Below are 23,766 nucleotides of genomic sequence, written 5' to 3' on the forward strand. Positions count from 1 at the left end.
GACTGGTGAGAATAAGCTGTTTGGGAGACTGCAGTGTTGCTGTTGGGAAAACAGTGCTGCTATACTAGCTAGCACAGCATCAGCCTGAGTAATTGTCTGCTTCACCATACACAACTTCTGTACAGTGGTACCTTGGTTCTCAAATTTAATCCGTTCCGGAAGTCTGTTCCAAAACCAAAGCGTTCCAGAACCAAGGCACGCTTTCCCATAGAAAGTAATGCAAAATGGATTAATCCGTTCCAGACTTTTAAAAACAAACCCCTAAAACAGCGATTCAACATGAATTTTACTATCTAACGAGACCACTGATCCATAAAATGAAAGCAATAAACAGTGCTGGATTTTGTTGTTGTTGTTTAGTCGTTTAGTTGTGTCCGACTCTTCATGACTCCATGGACCAGAGCACGCCAGGCACTCCTGTCTTCCACTGCCTCCTGCAGTTTGGTCAGACTCATGCTGGTAGCTTCGAGAACACTGTCCAAGCATCTCGTCCTCCGTCGTCCCCTTCTCCTTGTGCCCTCAATCTTTCCCAACATCAGGGTCTTTTCCAGGGAGTCTTCTCTTCTCATGAGCTGGCCAAAGTATTGGAGCCTCAGCTTCAGGATCTGTCCTTCCAGTGAGAACTCAGGGCTGATTTCCTTTAGAATGGATTGGATTCATCTTCTTGCAGTCCATGGGACTCTCAGGAGTCTCCTCCAGCACCATAATTCAAAAGCATCAATTCTTCGGCAATCAGCCTTCTTTATGGTCCAGCATATAAGCTAAACAAGCTATGCCCCACTTTCTTGGGGGCCCCAAAAAAATTTAAAGGGGAAAAAAACTGGATGTACATTTCAAAAATATAAGATAAAAAAACAATAAAATAAAACCTACATACAGCAACAGTGTTTTGTGTTGTGTAGACTCCTATGATGTAAGTAATGGGCCCCGCCTGCTAGCCTGCTCCCTAAAATATCACTGGTTTGCTCATTTCTCTATATAGGGTGCCTACATTCTGCATGTGCAAATGGCTTCAGATACCTATTAGGTCCATAAATTACCATATAACATATATTCAACACAAGAAACAGTGACAATTTGTTGTTGACAAAGGACAGCTGGACATATAAAGGGCCCCATTACCTCCAGTAACTTAGGGCCTCATCAAACCTAAATCCGGCCCTGACAATAAACAATGTACTGCAGCCACACTATCAATCAATCAATCAATCAGTAGCTGAACTGGGTTCCACTGTCACACACACAAAAAAAGGTCGCACCAGTTTAAGGAAATATTGGTACATTGTTACGCTTCTGAACTCATTGATGCGGTTATACTTTTTTTGTTTGTTTCCCTTTCCAAACAAACGCAGCTCTTTCCCTGGGAAAACCCTGCTCCCAGCTCCCAGGGCAGGGGGCGCTTGCGCCATCGGCGCAGCAGCGAGGGAGGCGCTTCGCTCTCTCTCTCCTCCTCCGCGCAAGATCCTTCCTTCTTGGGAAGGCGAGCGTTTGCGGCCGCTCGCCGATCCCGGGCCGGAGGCGAAAGGCGGCTGCGGGGCGAAGCTGAGCCATGGCGGCGGCCGAAGCGCGCCGGGTCCTCGTGTATGGCGGCCGGGGCGCCCTGGGCTCCCAATGCGTGCGCTACTTCCGAGGGAAGAACTGGGTAAGGGCAGCAGCCCCATGGGGACGAATCGGGGTGGGGTGGGGGTGGGGCAAGGTGCTCTTGGCGTTCCTGCAGATCGGCTGCGTCTTCACGGAGCGCCGTTCTCAAGCCTAACCCCTGGCTTTGCATTCCCGGGCCTTCCCGGTGCAACGCGCAACGCGCGCGCGGGTGCGCAAAGAGCTCCATCCGCCTCGCTGCAAAAGGAGGCGCGCGGCTGCTCGCTCTGCCACGGACTTTCCCCGTGGCCCTTGGTCCTGTCCCTTTCCTTAAAGGTTTTTTTATGCTCTCGGTAGACGAAGCTGCAGGTTGTCGGGCGCAGCCAGCGCTCCTTATCCCCGCGCATCTCCGCATCATCTCCCGAAACAGGCAATTTTACGCAGCGCGTTAAAGGAATCGCAAGGGGACACTTGCAGTACTTGTTGGGGAGGTGGGAAGGAACAAAGGGCTCTTTCGAAATAGGGGGGAAAGCTGTCCTGCTTTTGGGCTTGAGCCTGAGGAAGTGCGCAAAGTATAGTGGTACCTTGGGTTTACATACGCTTCAGGTTACAGACTCCACTAACCCAGAAATAGTCCTTCAGATTAAGAACTTTGCTTCAGGATGAGAACAGAAATTGTGCTCCAGCAGCGCGCCGGCAGCGGGAGGCCCCATTAGCTAAAGCGGTGCTTCAGGTTAAGAACAGTTTAAGGTTAAGAACGGACCTCCGGAACGAATCAAGTACTTAACCCGAGGTACCACTGTATGGGCAACATACCTGAAATAAATCTGCAATGAAAGAATGGACACTCCTCCCTGTTTCCCTTTGAAACTATTTTAGGAAATACTTTTGTTTTCTGGTGCAAAAGACAAAAACACGAAATAAGTACAGTAAATCGCTTTTTAAACAGAAAACTTTTTTCTTTTTAAATCAGTGGGTGGCCAGCATTGACTTGGGAGAAAACGAAGAAGCGAGTGCCAATGTTGTTGTGAAAATGAGCGATTCCTTCGTTGAACAAGCAGATCAGGTAACGTGCATGGTATTGATTGTGCCTTGTTCCTGTGTTGGAAGCAATTAAAATGAAAGCAGAAAGATGTCCGGGCAGCTTCTGGGTTGCAAAATAATAGCCGTTGTCTAAAATAAGGTCCTGTTTGTGTGTGAAATGTTCTTTCCTTTTGGGAAAGACTTTCCGACAGTTTCTTCACCTTCATCAGCTTTATGAAAGGCAGAAAATTCAGTCGGTGCATTTTTTTCCATTTGCCCCATCACTAGGAGGAGCCATACTGACTTAATTCCTGCCTGCCGTGCAGTTGTTAAAGGTTCAGCTGCCAACATTAGGGCAGGGATGTAATAACTTTGCCTCTGGGGAACATTCAGGTGGGAACATCTTGGCTCAAGATGCTGCCTATCCCTTTTAAAGGTCTGCCTGAGTTGTGTGATAACAAACTCAAGTCAAAAGGGCCTGGGTAGCATGAATATGTGTGTGTGTGAGTGAGAGAGAGATATATATCGTTGAAATATTTTGCGGTATATCATTTTAAAAGCATGTTAAGATAAAATGGACTGGTGATCTTGGCACACCTACGTCAACTCCCATGCTTGTTTTTCTGTCGCTTGTTCTTCCTTCCCCCATGTTTATTGGTTCCGTTCTAAAAAGAGGAGTCTATTACCTCCGATTTACTTGGAACCAGCCTCCACTGTTCTAGAAGCCCTGCCTTCTAATTTGAGGTGTGGAAGGTTTTATTGACCCAAAACCATAATCGGGTATTGCGGTCAAACCCACCCACCCCAATCCAGGGTTGCGCATTGGAAAGAGATTTCAGGATTTGGGATTTAGTCCTGGCAAGCATTGGTTTATATTAAGCCTAGTTCCATTATATCCATTATATATACTTTCCCTGATTTCTAAAGCCTGGTTCTGAAGGTTAAACGTGACATGGGTTGTGTGTGTGTTTGTTGATTTGCCTGCCTTGCTCAAATCCTAATGCGGGTGGATCCTATTTCTTACATGAAAAGTAGCACACAGGTGAGGGGAGATCAGCTACCCCCCTCATCCCCCCCCCCATCACTTCAGGCACTTGTTTCCCACCTTGCTTCAATTCCTGTATTAGATGTAGGTCTGAGAAAATTGCAGTTTTGAGATTTGGGCGTATACAAATTCCAGGTATTTCTCTTGGAACTGACACCCCCCCCCCCCACTACTTCTTTGTCTTCACATATTTAAAGGTAACAGAAGATGTTGGAAAACTCCTGGGCGAAGAAAAAGTCGATGCTATACTTTGTGTTGCCGGTGGATGGGCTGGAGGCAGCGCGAAAGCGAAATGTAAGCGACAAACTTGTGAATGCCATGGAAGAAATCATTTCTTCTTTGTCTTATAACCAGAGTTTTCAGAACGGCTTCTTTACTTTTCGTGTGTGATCGGAAAATCGAGTATAGTAGCTGTGTCCAACCGATATTGAAAGCTGATGGAAGTTTGTTAAATTGTTAAGCAGTTAGTATCTTGCTAAGGGTCACTGTCCTGCATTCATTTTATGATGCTTTAAGCCGGGGGTGCCCAGGTGGCTGTATCCAGATGCAAAACTGATCCTTGGCAAGCCTGTTGATTTTTCAGAAGGTGGTGGAAGGAGGTTTTTTCCCAGCACGTCCTCTCCAGGCTTTGAATCCTGTGATCCCAAAACCACAACACCCTACCAGTGTTTCTCAAACTTGGGTCTCCAGAAGTTGTTGGACTACAGCTCCCATCATCCCTCACCACTGGTCCTGCTGGCTAGGGATGATGGGAGTTGTAGTCCAACAACTGCTGCAGACCCACATTTGAGAAACACGGCCAAAGGGCCCTATTTCGCACATTACTGCCAGTGGAAGAACTGCCAGGGGGAGTTTACCACCCACTTGGCCGTAGCTTGGGACCTCTGGCATGGAGGGGCCCTGCCGCCCCCTGGTTCTCCTGCTGCTGCTAGAGCCTGGCAGAGAAAAATCCAGGCAGAGTCCTAACCACCACCACCACCCAGTCATCAGCTTTTTTTAGGGGAATCGTAGCACTGTGCTGTTAAAACCCAGTTAAAAGGCTTTAAAATCCTCTACGTGGATTAAGTAATTGACTGGATTCTACCTTGTCTGTTGTTGCACTAGGTCAGAGGTTGGTTTTCTCCATCCAAAGGGGATGTATTCTGCATTGCGGACTTTAAAGCAAATAGACCAGCTGTGGTCTGGAGCTGCTTCAGATGGAGAACTAGGCTTCTGTTGAACCAGGCCTTAACCCTGCCAGTGACCCTAAAGTGAATAAGATCCTGTTTGCCGTGTTTTTAAGAATTATTTGTGTGGGGGTTGCATTCCTGGTCATTGCACGTGTTGGCAGAGCATGCATAAGCCCACCCAGCTCCGTTCTCTCTTGGTCCGGGTCCAGAAACAACCCATGCATGCACAGTCGCTCATGCTTTGAACCCGTGCAAAACGGGGGTTGCCTGTACTATATTTGCAAAATAAAAGGAACTCCGGTTGAAAATACCGCTTCACAGAGTCTCGCAACATAAGTTCTGCACATTCTACAATCCAGTTATGTCTGGCATTTAAGGAGACCATTGGAAAATATTCTGTTTTTTAGTGGTTTGGTGGTCGGTTCCATTAAATTCCAGGAAAAGAGTTAATGGTTTCTAAAATCAAACCCAGGTTTTTGCATGGTACTACAAAGCACTTTCCAGTGATTATAAAAGACTTCAGGACAGGCTTTTGCACTTACATATTAGAAACATATTAGAATAGGAGACTATTCCTCAGAGAACTAACTGATCCTAAACAGCTCCATAAATCTCAATTATGAGCGTAATATTTCCGAGATGGTTTGTGTCTAACAGCGTTCAAAGCATGATTTTCCTGCTCCAACAAAGTATTGGTTTTTGGAGCACATGTAAGCTTGGCTTCAGAGAAGACCTCCCAGTTTGATAAGCCACAGCTTCCCAGTGATGTCCCAACCAGGAAACTGTGGTTTGTGTGCTCCATTCCAGATAGGATTTGCCAAACACATTCTGATCTTGTTTGTAGGGAATTCTTAAACCACAGTTCGGATGCCATTCATCTAGCAAACCAGGAAATCTCCTCTGAAGCCAGGTGTACAAGAGGAGTAGATTAAGAGAGCAGGAAGCACTTAAGCTCATTGCTCACTACTGCTTCAGCAAACCATGGTTTGCTGGACCAGAAACATGTAGTTCAAGCTGGGCAAGTATAGAACAGAACATTGCTACATATTCCTTCCCTTTCTCTTTGGGAAGCGGGAGCTAGTGTTGGGGCCCCTGTTTTTTAGATTCAGGAGAGCTCAAATCAGAGTCTTCTGGATAATTTGGAGTCTTTTATCTGGGAAGCTTGCCTTAAAATATCATTGTACTCCTTTCGCCATATTGTTACAATATAAACCAATGCAAGAATATAATGAAACAAACATACAGTAAAACATTAAAGAGAACAAGAAACCAACTGGTATATCTGAAGGAGCATCTCCACCGCCATCATTCAGACACTGAGGTCCATCTCCGAGGGCCTTCTAGCAGTTCCCTCACTGTGAGAAGTGAGGTTGCAGGGAACCAGGCAGAGGGCCTTCTCGGTAGTGGCGCCCACCCTGTGGAACGCCCTCCCATCAGATGTCAAGAAAATAAACAACTATCTGACTTTTAGAAGACATCTGAAGGCAGCCCTGTTTAGGGAAGTTTTTAATGTTTGATGTTTTATCGTGCTTTAATATTCTGTTGGGAGCCGCCCAGAGTGACTGGGGAAACCCAGCCAGATGAGCAGGGTATTATTTATTATTTGTTGTTGTTGTTACTACTACTACCAAGATTCATCAGGAATAGGTCTCTCAAGTCACCAAGTTTTAAGCATATAGTGAAAAGAATACAAAAGATGACCAGTGAAGATCTTGCCTTCAGAAGTTAACTTTGAAGTGGGTATGGTGGGTTGTTTGTTTTTATAGTTTCTGCTGCAAAACAAGGAATCAAAACAAGGACCTGAAATCTGACAAACTAAGGGAGATTTTCAGTTTTGAGCAAGGAATAGAACATGCTGGTTCTGTCTTGATGCCTAATGTGTCCTGGGTTTTCTCTGCTCACCAGCTTTATACAAAAATACTGACCTGATGTGGAAACAAAGTGTTTGGACGTCAACGATCTCTAGCCATTTGGCCACCAAGCACCTGAAGGAAGGGGGGTTGTTGACCCTGACAGGGGCCAAAGCAGCATTAGCTGGAACTCCAGGTAAATATTGTGGTGTGTTTTGCCAGTATTCTTTGTGGTGTCAGTTATTCCCTTTGAGGAAAAACCAGCCCGGGGTCTTTCAAATTCTCTTGTCCTGCAATATGTCTGTTGACTAGCTGTTAAGGTCTTTTCAGAGGACATTTTGATGCCAGTAAGGGAATCCACGCTTGAGTGCCACAATCCAGAGAAATTTGGGGGGGGGGGTGAAAAAGCAGAAGACTCATAAACACACTGTTATTTCTAAGTTGTGAGACACAGTAAAACTAGGCTGCTGTTTTATTTCTTCAAAATGAGTGGCAGCTCTGCTTGTTTACAATGGATCCTACCTTTAACCTGCCTTCTTCAAAGACCAATGACCTTCAACCCTCTGTCAATAGTTACGAATGTTCCTGGTCCATTTCGTAACTATTGACACAGAAAAGAGTGTGGAAACTGGACGATATTCACTGCTAGCTATAATCTGAGCAGACCCACTGAAATCAATGAACTTTAGTCTATAGATATAAATCAGTCTGTTCTGAGTATGACTTAATGTTGGATGTCAGTCACAGGACATCTGTGTACTTTGCATTAAAAATCAAACTTCTAATCATGGAATCCAAATTCTGCATTGGAAACAATGAATTCTGTGACCTGAATAAATTATGTAAGCTGAACAAGTTTGTTTAATTTATTCTGCTTTTGGCAATCGTCACAAGTGGCAGAGTAGGGAATAGAAACCTGACCATCTGCCACTGGGATTGACACTTTGTTGTACATATAATGAAAAGGGAAAGAAGGTAAACAGGTGGGTTTCAATGGGAACCTCTCTTTGAGGTAGTAAACTTGTGTTTGGGTGCATGCGAGGGCCAGCATTATGGGATGTTCCTTCATACCAAGCCCACACCTCCAAGAAAGCCTTGCAGATAAAAAAACTATCCTGCAAAGAAGGGGTCATTCCCTGGCATGCTGGCAACCCTATAATCTACAGTATACCAGTATAACCTACAGTATACCCTATAATCTACAGTAAAAGCCATGGTTTTCCCAGTAGTGATGTATGGAAGTGAGAGCTGGACCATAAAGAAGTCTGATCGCCGAAGAATTGATGCTTTTGGATTATGGTGCTGGAGGAGCCTCTTGAGAGTCCCATGGACTGCAAGAAGATCAAACCTCTCCATTCTGAAGGAAATCAGCCCTGAGTGCTCACTGGAAGGACAGATCCTGAAGCTGAGGCTCCAATACTTTGGCCACCTCATGAGAAGAGAAGACTCCCTGGGAAAGACCCTGATGTTGGGAAAGATGGAAGGCACAAGGAGAAGGGGACGACAGAGGATGAGATGGTTAGACAGTGTTCTCGAAGCTACAAACATGAGTCTGACCAAACTGCGGGAGGCAGTGGAAGACAGGAGTGCCTGGCGTGCTCTGGTCCATGGGGTCACGAAGAGTCGGACACGACTAAACAACAACATAATCTACAGGCATGACTCATAGTTGTCTGTACCATAGTTGGCATATCTGAAGGCAAGTGGCTATTGGAGACCAAAACCGTTGACAGTTTCCAGCGACGAACCTTTTCAATAGATCATCACAATAAATGCTTTGATGAAAGTTGTGAAGAGGAGTGGCTCTCTGCTGAGATAGAAATACGGATAGTTTGGAACTATATTATTGCATCTCTCTTTGTTGGAATGTTATGTAATTTGTTCCCTTCAGTTCCTTTATCAGAGGGTAAAGGTAAAGGGACCCCTGAACATTAGGTCCAGTCGTGGCTGACTCTGGGGTTGCTGCGCTCATCTCGCTTTATTGGCCGAGGGAGCCGGCGTACAGCTTCCAGGTCATGTGGCCAGCATGACTAAGCTGCTTCTGGCGAACCAGAGCAGCGCACGGAAACGCCGTTTACCTTCCCGCCGGAGCGGTACCTATTTATCTACTTGCACTTGATGTGCTTTCGAACTGCTAGGTTGGCAGGAGCAGGGACTGAGCAACGGGAGCTCACCCTGTCGCGGGGATTCGAACTGCCAACTTTCTGATCGGCAAGTCCTAGACTCTGTGGTTTAACCCACAGCGCCATTGGCTATTGGCTCTAATAAACTGGGTGGTCATTTTCAGTCACATAGTTCTGATTGTAGACTTGCTGCTTGTTTGTGTCACTGTTTTCCTGAAGCTTAAACCCTGGAAAGTTTGAGTCAGGAGCCTCTTTCCTCTACCAACAATCCCTGACAGCCCCCCCCCCCCGCCCCTCCTTAGCAGTCTGAAGTGGTACAGTCCTGGGACAGAGACTTGGAGCTTCAGCAGCAACTAGGTTTTGCTCCCACCATTTCTTGGCTGACTTCCTTGTTGCAAAATTACAGCTGAGCCAGCGACTGGTGTCCCACTGCGCATAGAGGTGCCCATGTGGATGTATGCACACAGTGGACTGCTGGGATGGATCCTCACAATTGTACCACATTAGATGGCTCCCTTCCAGAAGCTAGAAAAGTTTGGGTTTATTCTCCTGATGTACTGTGAAACAGTGACAATATTTTGGTGTCTCGTTCAAACAGTTCTGCTTCCTAGCCCTTTTATTGCACAAAGCTGATGTTTTCTTCCTTTTGTTTTAGGAATGATAGGTTATGGCATGGCCAAAGGAGCAGTCCACCAGCTTTGCCAGAGCCTCTCGGGTACAAACAGTGGGCTGCCACCGGGGTCTGCCGCGGTTGCCATTCTCCCGTAAGTGGTGGCATTTTCATCCTTACAGCACCCTCTGCTTTAGGTTTTTTCATATGCCCATTTTGTGCCATGTTGAAGAAGCAACCTCTGAAATCAGTGGCTTGCGGTCTACGTGAACTCTTGGCCTGTCAACTCAAAATTGCAATTGCTTGAGAATCGTGGACAAGGGATGGATTCATGCCGTTTAACTTTTACATTTCATTAACGTTAAATTTCCCTCTGCTGAAAGCAAATACTTTTAATTTGAACCTGTTGGATTTCTCTCTCTGTATCTCTCCCTCTCTTTCTCTTTTCTTGTTTTGCATTAATTTATAATTTGAGTGGTATAGTTGCTAAGGGACCGAACTACAGATTGGGAAGTCCTGCTTCTGATCTTGAACTCTTAACGGGACTTTAGGCAACCATGTAAGCATGGGTCAGATTGCAGCCCTAATTCTTATGTCCTGTTTATGGGGCCATGAATGCATGTGTTAATTCTGTTCATACCTGGGTGGTCATTATTCAAAATGCACTTTTTAGAGTATGTATGTTGCTGCTATCAGATTAATAATAATAATAATAATTTTTAAAATTTATATCCCGCCCTCCCCAGCTGAAGCCGGGCTCAGAGCGGCTAACAACAGTAAAATGATAAAACATTCTAAAATCATTTCATTATAAAATCAGTTCAAATCAAATTAATGGCAACCATTGGGCTAGAGTTCTGAGAGGATTGCCAAAGGAAGGAGTCAGGCTGTGCCCTGACCAAAGGCCTGGTGGAACAGCTCTGTCTTGCAGGCCCTACGGAAAGATGTCAAGTCCCGCAGGGCCCTAGTCTCTTGTGACAGAGTGTTCCACCAGATCGGAGCCACAGCTGAAAAACCCTGGCTCTGGTTGAGGCCAGCCTAACCTCTCTGTGGCCTGGGACCTTCAGGATATTTTTATTTGAAGACCGTAAGTTCCTCTGTGGGACATACCAGGAGAGGCAATCCCGTAGGTACGAGGGTCGTAGGCCGTATAGGGCTATGAAGGTTAAAACCAGCACCTTAAACCTGATCCTGTACTCCACCGGGAGCCAGTGCAGCTGGTATAGCACTGGGTGAATGTGATCTCGCAGTGAGGACCCCATAAGGAGTCTCGCCGCGGCATTCTGCACCCGCTGGAGTTTCTGGGTCAGTCTCAAGGGCAGCCCCACATAGAGCGAGTTACAATAATCCAGAATAAGGTTGAAGTTTCAGTCTGATGCTCTCCTTTGAAAACGGTATTTAATTAGCACCTGAAATCAGTGGCACCTATTCCTGGGCACCTGTTTGAGGACCGCAGCCATGGTGTATTTATGTAGCAGTGACATGATGCTGACCATCTGATGGTCAAACTGCATGTAACAATCATGCATGTGAGAGACTGTCCTAGGTGGAAATAAAAAAAATCCTTCCAGTAGCACCTTTAAGACCAACTAAGTTAGTTCTTGGTATGAGCTTTCGTGTGCAAGCACACTTCTTCAGATACACTGAAACAGAAGTTGCCAGATCCTTCTATATAGTGAGAATTCCTTTGTAGTAAAACAGCTACTTTGAGATCCTGTATAGAATGTCCTGGGAGATTAAAGTGTTCTCCTACTGGTTTCTCTGTTTTGTGATTCTTGATGTCAGATTTATGTCCATTTATTCTTTGGCGTAAGGTTTGGCCTGTTTGTCCAATATAGAGAGCTGAAGGAAATGAACAAAGGCCAAACAGGCCAAACCTTACGCCAAAGAATAAATGGACATAAATCTGACATCAAGAATCACAAAACAGAGAAACCAGTAGGAGAACACTTCAATCTCCCAGGACATTCTATACAAGATCTCAAAGTAGCTGTTTTACTACAAAGGAATTTCAGAAATAGACTGGAAAGAGAAGCTGCTGAATTGCAACTCATTACCAAACTTAAAACCATGGAGAAACCTGGTTTGAACAAAGACATTGGATTCTTATCCCATTATACATGACTAAGCCATTTCTCACCTTCTCACCCCTTGCCTTTTCCTGTAAGACCCATTACAGTCGTTAAGAGTCGTCAGCAGGCTCATCCCAGCTATCTGCCAATCTCCCATTCCCACCACCCTTCTGAGTAATACACCTCCCCACCTTCTCACTATATAGAAGGATCTGGCAACTTCTGTTTCAGTGTATCTGAAGAAGTGTGCTTGCACACGAAAGCTCATACCAAGAACTAACTTAGTTGGTCTTAAAGGTGCTACTGGAAGGATTTTTTTTATTTTGACTATGGCAGACCAACACGGCTACCTATCTGTAACTGTCCTAGGTGGGATGCTGCAAAGCAGCTTTGGAAAACAGTGGACCCTCTGGATACAAACTTAATTCATCCCGGGGGTCCGTACTTACCCCAAAAAGTCTGTATCCGGAGGCGCCGCTTCTGTGCACATGCACGGTGCATAGAGCACTTCTGCACATGCGCGTGTGGCGAAACCCAGAAGTACAGACTTCCGGGTTTGCCGCGTTCATAACTCGAAATTATGTTACCCGAAGGTAACATAACCCGAGGTACCACTGTAGATTATGTTATGCACAGGAGCAGTTGGAAGAGGTGCCTAATCTTTTCCCAGCCACCATTTGTGTGAGACGCCATTTTGCCTCTGGATAAGAGATGCTTGCATGCAAGTGAGTAATTCCTGTTGCTCAAAGGTGTGCAGTCAGTTTCAGTATAGTCACCGAGAAGGTGAGATAAAAATAAAAAGGGCAATCTCCACCTTCCACTGTCCTCAACGTACTGCGTGCATTGTGACGGAGAAGAAACGCAGGCAACATTTATCAGATGCAGCAGTCTACAACTGAAGAGCTTATCTTTCTTTGCCCCAGGGTTACCTTGGATACACCAATGAACAGGAAATCTATGCCTGATGCGGATGTCGGCTCCTGGACACCGTTAGATTTCATTGCCGAGTGAGTAAACAGAGACTTCCTTGCTCAACAGCTGCTGCTTTAGGGTGTCCCGGTCGCCTGTGCCTTCAAATTCTGGAGTGCAGATTCTCAGTCACTGGAAGTTAAATGCCCTTCTGTGAAGTGGAAGTGGCTGAACATGGCTTGGGATTCTGAAAGGATGGGTTGTGGGAATTGATGGATGCCAGTTCAGCTCAAAATCGCCTTTATGGCCTGTGCATAGGCAGAAGCATCAGGGTGGATAAAAATAAATGATTTTAAGAAAAAAAATCCCCCAAAATCAGATTTTTAAAAAATTTAAATCGGATATTTAAAATAAAATGCTTTTGGATGAAAAATCTTTCTAAAGATAGTTTTCTAGTTAGGTTATATTATAGTGCAAAGGCTATTCATCAGGAAATAAGGATTTGTTTTAAGTTTTTTTATGGGTGCTAAAACTCAGTCTAAGGTGTGTTTTTTTAAAAAAAAAGTTTAACCACATCAGTTAACAAACATGGATACATATGCTATAATGTTATTGCTTTAGTTAAATAAATTGTTTAAATTGTTATTAAGGAAATGGTTATTTTTCTCCTTCCAATAAAGTACAGCAGAAAAGTTGTCCAAACATAAACAGTTAACTTATTAAACCTCACAATAATTTCATAATTATCTAGCTTACGTATTTATAATAGTATAACCAAATCAGTAATTTTTGATATAACTGTAAAAACTACTCTGAAAATGTATTATTCCAAAAATGAAACCTTCATCTGGTTGTAAATATTAAGTTTATACCAGCAAGAATGAGTCTTCCTATTAAAAAAAAAGAAAAAAAGATTTAAATCAAGTCTTACTGACTGGTGATTTAAATCATGATTTTAAATCATGATTTAAATCAATTTGATTTAAATAAAATCCACCCTGGGCAGTACAAATCAAGAACACTGCCTACTCCTGTTTGGCTGCCTTCAGAGGTGGCCCCATGTAGAATGCATTGCAGTAATCTAACCTAGAGGTTACCAGACTGTAGACAACAGCAGCTAGGCTGTCCCTGTCCAGCTACGTCCCAGCTGAAGTTGGTGAAAGGCACTCTGAGCCTTCAAGGCCATTTGTGCCTCCAGGTGACAGTAGCAGTACTTAGAGTGGACTCAGTACCCAACTGAAACATCCCGAAGCAAGCTGCAGTCTCTCAAACTCATTTCCCGGCAAAGGGGAATAATAACGGCTTGCTTCCTTGCGGCAGAAATAATAATAATAAATTAAAATAAATATAAGTTACTCAGTTTACCAGGCCAGTCAAGCTGAGGCAAAGCAGGTCTGGGCTTGGTCAGGGCCTCAGGTGGGTTCTGTGGCAGAAGAAAGGTGGGATATAAATGTATAAGAGAGAATAAAGAATGGATAGATGTTGAATATTCTAAAATGACAAGGTTAGGACAGCAGTCCTAAGCACTTGCTAGGGAGCCAGCTCCTTTGAACATTGGATTTACTTCTGGGTAACATGTATAGAATTGCAGTATGAAAATGTATTTAGGAGGAGTGTTGGACACAAAATCTCTGACCTGAGAAGCTTCTACACTATTTTTTTTAAAGCAGTTCAAATACAGCGGTTCTCAACCTGTGGGTCCCCAGATGTTGTTGGACTACAACTCCCATCATCCCTGAGCTCTGGCCTTGCTAGCTAGGGGTGATAGGAATTGTAGTTCAACAACATCTGGGGACCCACAGGTTGAGAAAGGCTGGTTTATAACGTGAAGCTTTAGGACAAGCTTCCTCGACCTCAGCCCTCCAGATGTTTTTGGCCTACAACTCCTGTGATCCCTAGCTAGCAGGACCAGTGGTCAGGGATGATGGGAATTGTAGTCTCAAAACATCGGGAAGGCCGAGGTTGAGGCAGCCTGCTTTAGGAATTGAATTAATTCACAAAATGTTGATCTCTGTTTTTAACAGAACCTTTTATGACTGGATCACTGGAAAAAACCGTCCATGTTCTGGGAGTCTGATCCAAGTAGTAACCACAGGAGGAAAGACGGAGCTGTCTGCTTCTCATCTCTGAGCGGTCATACGTGCAAACAGCAGTGAAGTGGAGATGCAAAGTGTGTGTGTGTGTGTGTGTGTGTGTGTGTGTGTGTGTTTGTGCAGTCTTCTCCTTCTGCCAGTAAAGTGGTCTTATTTGTCGAGCAAGACCTGAGGTCATATTTGTGTTGCTTGATGTTAGCCAGACGCACTTAATTATCCAGAGGTACAAAGCGTCTTATGAATCAGGGCTGTGAATCTGAAGATTCACTGATGGCCTCGCTGCAGCATTTTCTACAGAATTATGCTGAGTCTTAAGAAAAGCAAACAGTGAGCAGTAAAACTGTGTTTTAATTATATGAAATGCATATATTTCACTGTTGCGGAAGTTCTGCTGCTTTGGGGTATCCGCCACACACTTGAATGCTGCCTAGGTAGTCAATTTCGTCAGGTGTAATTATGAACCGTCACATCAACACAGACCAAACATGCAATCTTACTGTCTTTCCTCTTGGATGTTGTGTGATACCATATTTTTCGCCCTATAGGGCGCACTGGCCCATAGGATGAACCTCATTTTTTTGGGGGGGGGGAATGAATAAAAAAAAACTATATCCCCCCCCCAGCCGCGGGGCTGGGGTGGGGGAAGCCCGAGCTTCCCCCGACCCCAGCCCCCAGAACAGGTTGCTATCCACAAGCCTTGCGAGCCCGCGGGAACTCCCCCCAGGCATGTAAGGCTTGTGGACACCTGCGCGAAGCACGGGGCGTCCTCCGGAGGGCGCCCCATGCTCCGGGCTGCAGGCTGCCGCACGCAAGGCTTGCGGACACCTGCGCGAAGCACGGGGCGTCCTCCGGAGGGCGCCCCATGCTTCGGGCTGCAGGCTGCTGCCCGCAAGCCTTGCAAGCCTGCGGGAACTCCTGCCGGGCGCGCAAGGCTTGTGGATAGCTTCCTGAAGCCTGGAGAGCGAGAGGGGTCGCGCCTCTCGCTCTCCAGGCTTCAGCGAAAGCCTGCATTCGCCCCATAGGACGCACACACATTTCCCCTTCATTTTTGGAGGGGCAAAAGTGCGTCCTATAGGGCGAAAAATACGGTAAATCAAGAAGAGCCATTGAAATCTGTGGGACAAAACATACAATTGACCGTATTGGTTGTAAATTGTACCACAGCAAGCTGTTGTCTGTGTTGCGGGAGGCGGCTGTGTTGAATTGCTCCTCTACCTGAACAGACTTCTCGCTAAACAATACACATACAACACATGTGTGCTCAGAGCTTTTCCCTCGAGAAAATATCCAGCCATTTATCCCCTACTCTCAACTGCACTGGGAGCTGTTTGTAAGCGAGGAGGTTGAACGAGGAAACATTATTTTGCCTTAAAAGCTATTCAGCACAGTCAATACAGTTCAGACCTTTCCCAAAAGGGAGCCAGATCACCAAAGCTATGGGGAAGATTTTGTGGGATGAGGTGGGGAATAGGTTGTCGTCCAAAGCCTTATTGTACAAATAGATGTAGCTGGATGTTTGCTTATGGTATATACAGCAACATCACCTTCAATCAGCTGTGAGCACCAACCAGCAAACCGCTTCATTGCTTGTCATGCACATTATGCCTCTTGTAATTTCATACGGTGATTTTTAAAAGTGCTCTAAAATAGCCCCAGTTGCAGATATTGCCATATATTGAATTTTGTCCTCAATAAACTTGTTGTTTAGAAGCCCGCAATTTGTACTTTTTATGTGGTCTCTTATGTACTCTTACATCAAATGCTGTCAGTTTTTGTCTCCAAAGCAAGTCGTGGGCCTTCACTGACCCCTCCTTTGAATAGATGGACAGCCTAGTACAGGAATCTGCAACAAAGGTGCTAGAGCTCAAGATTTAGATAACTGGAGCAAAGGGCATTTGCGCCAGCAAAACTTCATTTTCTCTTAAGGAACTGCGTCTGCTTCTGAACACTAGATTTGCTCAGCCTCTTCTGCTGTTTTCCTTAACATCTGAATTTGTTTACTCCAATTTTCCAGGGTGTTGTTTTTTCCAAGGCTGCCTGTTGGCTTGTACATCCCTTGATTACTTGCAGCTTAACCAACCAATTCTGCTGAAAAGCATGGTATTTGAGGTGAATGTCTAAGATCTTTTCAGAAGCAAACTACAACAATGTTGTTATAATAAAGCAGATTTGTGTGTTCAAATCAGAGCATTATGATTCCCCCAGAACAAAGGGAATGGATTCCTGAAGCCCATATTCAAACTCTACATGCCTTGGTTAGAGTCCACCTCATACCATTTTCCTGAGATTTTTGGGGCCTTCTAAAATGGACTGCCATGTTGTCTTACACAGATTCAAACATGGGTTTTCAGTGAATTTGTCCCTGTGTTCGTTCAGTCTCTGATAACACATTCACATGTCATCTACTAAAAACTTCCCTTCTGACGGTTACACCATTTGTATTTTATGATGGACCTTTACTGTAAGAGCAAATACCACACATGCTGGCATTTTAGTGAATCCTTTATATCCAGAATATGAGATCTGATAGAGGGATTAGAGTTACATGGCACGGCAGATTTTATGGCAATTGAGGTCTTAAAATTGAACAGTTGGTTTTCTGTAATTCCATTGCAAAGTATAGGAAGCCGTTACCAAGCGATGAGGGGTGGGGTGGGGAGTGGTCCTCATAGAGAATAATAGCGAGTGGCAACACTGAGTTTTTACTGGGCATTCAATCTCTGTCACTATACCTGTGGTGTAGAGCAGTGAAGACTGTAAACTGGGAAATCAACAGATAATTTTGGTACTAAACAACTCTTTGCATCAGCCTCCCACGTAATATGGGTTTAACTGCCTTACAGCCTTCCAGGACTGTTGTAGGGTTTACTGAGATAATCTCCACACCCCACCCCAGCTTAAAAAAACACATCTAGCGAATCAAGTGGTGGCAATGGTAATAGAGAACTGGAGACCAGCCTCTTGCATAGAGATTGCCTCTAGATTTTGGGCATCACTGCCAGAAATTGCCCTAGCATGAAAGAAAGCTGCTATTTCACTCCTGTCATCCAAGTAAGGCAGGAATGTCCAGGGTCCGTTTTGAGGGCCTAATCCGGCCTGCTGGTTGGTTTAATCCAGTTTATTTCCTGGGGTAAAATCCTAAAAAAACACCTCAACAACTCAACAACAAAAAACACCTCAACAACAAAAACACCTCAACAACTTCAATCCTAGAAAAAGCTCAACAACTTCAATCCTAAAAAGGTCAACAACTTTGGTCGGCCCTCACAGCCCTTCACTTCATCAAATCTGGCCCTCTGAATACCACTGGATACCACTGAAGTAAGGGAAGGGAAATGGGCTGAACAAATTTAAAAATAGAAGAGGAAAAGGGGAATGTGCATTCACACACACACACACACACACACACACAGCAGTGGAAGTTCCATAATCACCGTATTTTTCGCTCTATAAGACGCACCTAGTTTTAGAGGGGGAGTTTTAGAGGGATAGCCGCTCCGGAGGCTTCAGGCGGCTATCCATGAAGCCAGGAGAGCAAGAGGGATCAGCTGCGCTCCAGAGGCTTCACATTGCTTTCGCTGAAGCCATGGAGCCTGCATTCGCTCCATAAGACACACACACATTTCCCCTTACTTTTTAGGAGGGGAAAAGTGCATCGTATAGAGCAAAAAATATGGTACATTGTAGGTATTTGGTAGATTAAATCTAGCCTTCCAAGCAAGCATGCATAGCATTCAAATGTGCAGACTTTTGGTGGGCTGAGCCAATGGTCATAGGATCATGTAGGATCTAGTTGAGATTTCTGCACTGCAGGGGATTGGACTAGATGACTCTGAGGATGCAATCCAGCTCTACAATTCTGTTTCTCTCTAACTACAGATCCTTCCATGTCATTTTAAGGAATTCTGTTAAACCGCGCAGTGACACCTTGTGGTCAAAAATGCATTTTAAATAAAAACAAAAGCAGTTCTAATGGGATGTGGATTTGTATGTGCAAACATGGGCTGAAGTCAATGGGATTTGAGTAGCCTAAGGCTCTGAACACACCTAGGACTAAGTCCCATTGAACAAGTGGGATTTGACTGGCTTTTTGAGGAGACCTTCCAAAGATTGTGCTGCATGTATGTACAACCCAGGAGCCCCAAATGGCAAAACGTTCATGCTTTTTAGTGATGGCACAAGCACTAGCTGACACTAGTGATGTCAGGACTGTGCAGTGGTAAACAAACTCGATATTCGCCCTAACAGAACACTGACAGTACAACTTCTGTGCAACGGAACAGATAGGAAACATTCATTCTCCCCTCTGTTTTCCCTTCCTTGTCAAATACCCCCTTTCCTGCCCTTACATTCATTAAGGAAAACGACAGCATTTAATTAATTGCTCTTAAGTCTGGCGAAATTAATTTATTACATCTATATTCTGCCCATCTATAGGAGCCCAGGATGACGCGCAACGTGATAAAACAATTAAAAAAAACTTCTTAAACAATTCCAATACAGATGCAAACTGAAGACTTCAACTTAAAAGACTTGGAAGAGCTAAGGCTATCAATGTCTACTAGATATGGTGGTTATGTTCTGGCTCCACTATTGGAGACAGTATGCCTCTGAATATTAGTTGCTAGGAAGACTCAGTGGTACTCGGGTCTTGTTTGTGGGCTTCCATACTCTTCTGGTTAGCCACCGAGAGAACAAACTGCAAAGGATCGCCTTATGTTCTGATGAAGGGTGGTTTAGAAACATTTATTTACTTTAAAAATACTTGTATACCACAAATACACACGTGCGCACACACAAAGTGGTTTGCAGCAATTGTATTATTTTTAAAAAAATATTTTTATTGATATAGCAAGAAAAAAGAAAAAAACAAATACCAAATTACACACAGGAATAACCATAGACACATAATTTTCTTAGCAAACAATAAAACATATATTGGTCTTAACACTAAAGACCTAACCTCCTGTCTATTCCATATTTCGATTTCATATTACTTATTACACACTTATTACTTATTACACACTTTTATCATAATTAAACTTATTCTTAATAAATCTAATTTCTTATATCTACCTTGCAACTATTACTGAAGTTCCTCGAATGCTGCAACAGAATTTAAACTACTATATTTATTTTTCAGATATTCTTTGAAAACCTCCCATTTTGAAACAAATTCCTGTTTTGATTTATTCTTTATTTTTTTCTGATAGACCATCTAATTCGGCATATTCTGTCAGCTTTTGGATCCAATCTTGTATAAAGGGGATTTCATTACTCTTCCATTTTGCCGCGATCAGAACTCTTGCTGCCGTGGTCGCATATAAAAAGATACCCTTCCTCTTTGGCGGAATATCTGAATCTGTTATTCCCAGGAGGTAGGCCTCTGGTTTTTTATTGAAATAAATCTTTAGCATTTTTTGCAGTTCGGTTTGCAGCAATTATAGATGCACAACAAAAGCCACTTTAGATTTTTAAAACAGATTGCAGACTATTACACAATTAATATGTTAATTATTGAAATGTTTGAAAGAAGCTCAAGTCTTTAACAAAATCTGCTACCCCATTCATACGGGGGTACAGTGGTACCTTGGTTCTCAAATGTTAGGATATTTCCGTTCCACCTTAAAAGGGAGCAGGCTGTGAGTCACAGAGTCTGCGTATTTCCTGTTCACAGGATGTTTATGTTTTCTGTTGCTTTCGTTTCTCTCTCTGTGTCGTAGACACTAAAGCAGGCAGTCATGTTTTTCTGTGTTCTGATCAACACTGAATAAACTTGTAAATAATGCTCTCCTGAGTGCGACTTTGGCTGTGCATTATCTGCTGATAGAGTGTGCATGAGCTCTGGAATGTGGCAAGATATTTTCTAGAAACTCATGTTGCTAATTGCTGATACTGCGTGCCTACGGGAGGTCGATGGATCGTCCGGCAGACAGCTTGGGGGCCATGATGGACTTTATCTCCCTGGCAGTATCCCAACATCAAACGCCTTGGTACTCAACTTGGAACCCAAACACTGCAAACCCGGAAGTAAGTGTCCGGTTTGCAAACTTTTTTCGGAAGCAGAATGTGAATGTTACGCTGAGGTCTGTCGGTTTTTGCTATTTGTTTTGCGTTTTTGTTTTTGCAGTTATATTAGAATTGGAAAATATATAAAATGCTGTGATAAAAGGTTAGTTTCGAAAGCCAAGAGGTGGGAGGAAAGGAAGTCGACAGGCTCTAAAGAGCCAAATAAGTTTACCAGCTCCACCTGGTACACAGGCTGAGACCCTATCTGCCTCGCCAGAGTGGTGCATGCTCTGGTTATCTCCTGCTTGGACTACTGCAATGCGCTCTATGTGGGGCTACCTTTGAAGGTGACCCAGAAACTACAACTAATCCAGAATGTGGCAGCTAGACTGGTGACTGGGAGCAGCCGCCGAGACCATATAACTCCGGTCTTGAAAGACCTACATTGGCTCCCAGTACGTTTCTGAGCACAATTCAAAGTGTTGGTGTTGACCTTTAAAGCCCTAAACGGCCTTGGTCCAGTATACCTGAAGGAGCGTCTCCACCCCCATCGTTCTGCCCGGACACTGAGGTCCAGCACTGAGGGCCTTCTGGCAGTTCCCTCACTGGGGGAAGCCAAGTTACAGGGAACCAGGCAGTGGGCCTTCTCGGTAGTGGCACCTGCCCTGTGGAACGCCCTCCCACCAGATGTCAAAGAGAACAACAACTACCAGACTTTTAGAAGACATCTGAAGGCAGCCCTGTTTAGGGAAGCTTTTAATGTTTGATGTATTACAGTATTTTAATATTTTTTGGAAGCCGCCCAGAGTGGCTGGGGAAGCCCAGCCAGATGGGCGGGGTATAAATAAATTATTATTATTATTATTATTATTATTATTATTATTATTAGTGGATAATAATCATGTGATTATATATGTTTAAAAGGAAAAGTAATAAAAAGTATTTTTAAAAAAGAGATATTGCCTCATTTAAAAGGCCATTACAGATCTTTGTCACGACACATACGCCAAATCCAAGTTGAAAGGATGAGATGGACTATACCTGCTGGCCTTCCTGCTGATGTTAGCACAGCCCTGTCCCCGGGACTCTGCCCCACTCCGACAGTTCAGCATTAGTATAACGGGGACATACTGTACCCTGCAAGTTGGTAGGTATTGACCCAGTGTCTTGCGGTCTCCAGGCAATGCTAGGAAAATTGCAATTTGCATAATTCTAAATAAAATGCTGTTGCTAACCACCACCACCACAACAAGAGAAACATAGATGTTATGTACTGAGTTGAATAGGATCCAAAAGGCAGCAGTCTGATTGGTCCTAGAACAATAGGATCCAGAATGCAGCAGTCTGATTGGTCCTAGAACAACAGGATTCAGAATGCAGCAGTCTGACTGGTCCACAGGAGCCACCCAATCCAGCTCCAGGTGGAAGTGAATCCACAACCTGATTGGCCTACAGGTGAATCCTGGAATTAGCCAATCACGTGGGGTCCACTGTGTAAATAATGTATATAAAGCAGACATTCTGGGGGAACTTCAATTCCTTCTCACCGCTATGAGCTGAATAGAGAGCATGAAATCCACTCTCGACTCCGAGTATATTTCAATAGATGATTTATCTGAAACATATCTTTGGCACTTATTTCACCAAAAGTTTATGGAGAGGGTGGGTTCCCCACTGATCAAATGTCCAGTTGTGATAACAGCTATTTCTTTTCCATAGGTTTCTGTGCAGCTGTTAAATTTCACCACTGGGAGTCACTAGTGATCTAAAAGAAGGATTTAAAAAATAATAATATATAGTTTCCAGCTTACCAAAATACAGCAGAGACCTTCTGTTGTTCTAAATCTCTCCTCTCCCCCTTTCCCCCCTTCAAGTACCCATTGTATGATTAGCAAATAGATAACAATTTTTCCAACCGCCTTACGATCCTCACCGTTGTAAAAATGTCCTGTACTAAGCAAGGTGGTTTATTTTAAAAAAATTAATATCATTATTTCTTTTAATTCTTTGCTATTCTAGTCCTACAGCCCCAGAATGTCAATAAGGAAAACGACTCGCTGGATGATTTTTGCAAATCTGATTATTTATTAAAGCAGAAATGTACTTTAAAATGTTAGCAATGTGTTCACAAAAGCTAACCCGATCTGGTATTTAATGTTTAGGAATCCAAACCCTGCCTACACACCTTAAAAAAAATAATCCTTAGACGTGCAAAGTGGGCAGATACCCTTCCATAGCATATGCAACCACAGCGTGAATTGGTGGGCCAGACGTGGTGGGCTATGTATCTTGCTTGCCATTGTGGAGACCGCAATGACCATTTGCCAGATGGGATCCATTGATGATTAAGCCTCACTGCATAAGTTTGATAAAGTTGTAATAGCGTATAGAAATGAAGATGTGGAAAACTTAACATATTAGATTTCCATTGGTTGGGGATCATTGCGATTAGGTCTTTTTAAGAATATTTAATTCTAATTGCCTGCACCTGCCCCATTGCAGGGATTGCTCCTATACAGTCATACCTCGGGATAAATACGCTTCAGGATACGGTAAGTATTTTCGGGTTGTGCTCCGCGGCGACCCGGAAGTAACAGAGCGCGTTACTTCTGGGTTTCGCTGCTCGCTCATGCGGTCAAAATGACGTTATGCGCGGAAGCGGCAAAACGTGACCCGCGCACGCGCAGACACGCTGTCACGTCATACGTTCTGTTCAGGATGCGAACGGGGCTCCGGAACGGATCCTGTTCGCATCCCGAGGTACCACTGTATAGCTTAGTTTCAATGATCATTGATACGGAGCGTCTCTGACTGGCAACTTCTGCGTTCCTGTGGGCTATTTTGGCTGAAAAAAATTACTGGAAAATCTGCTGGAAACCTTGTCGCTGAAGAAGCCCACTGGGCGAAACAAGACTGTATCCTGAGAACTGATCTATCATCAGCTGGCTTATTGTTACTAAGTAGTTCTGTTTGTTAAACTCTCAAGACATAGGACCATGCAGAAGGCAAGTTCGTTTGTTAGACTTTTAAGACATAGGACGATGCAGAAGGAAGATATCAGTATGAAATGGCATTGCCAACAGGAACTGTACGTTGTAATCTTTGGATTTGACAATCTTTGGACTTGACTATCCTTGGACTTCACAACAATAACAACATATAGAAGGTTAATAGTAATATGATATGTTATTGCCATCAGGAACTGTGCTTTGCAATTTTTTGATATGACGATTACAGTTTTATTATATATAGTGTTATGTTACTTTACAGCCAGTTATGTGTGTG

At 44.0% G+C, this 23,766-nt stretch overlaps 1 protein-coding gene across 1 annotated transcript; it reads left to right on the forward strand.

The window, feature by feature from the left end:
* Window positions 1-1,492: 1,492 nt before the first annotated feature.
* LOC308468925 (dihydropteridine reductase-like) lies at window positions 1,493-14,689 on the forward strand. The gene is made up of 7 exons (XM_081024249.1): window positions 1,493-1,642; window positions 2,552-2,644; window positions 3,844-3,940; window positions 6,721-6,861; window positions 9,444-9,552; window positions 12,394-12,477; window positions 14,404-14,689. The coding sequence occupies exons 1-7, from the start codon at window positions 1,550-1,552 to the stop codon at window positions 14,507-14,509; spliced, it is 723 nt and encodes a 240-aa protein (XP_080880375.1). The 5' UTR covers window positions 1,493-1,549; the 3' UTR covers window positions 14,510-14,689.
* The last annotated feature ends 9,077 nt before the right edge of the window (window positions 14,690-23,766 follow it).

Source organism: Podarcis pityusensis (assembly GCF_964106645.2).
Source record: "Podarcis pityusensis genome assembly, contig: HAP1_SCAFFOLD_153, whole genome shotgun sequence".
NCBI classification, from domain to species: domain Eukaryota; kingdom Metazoa; phylum Chordata; class Lepidosauria; order Squamata; family Lacertidae; genus Podarcis; species Podarcis pityusensis.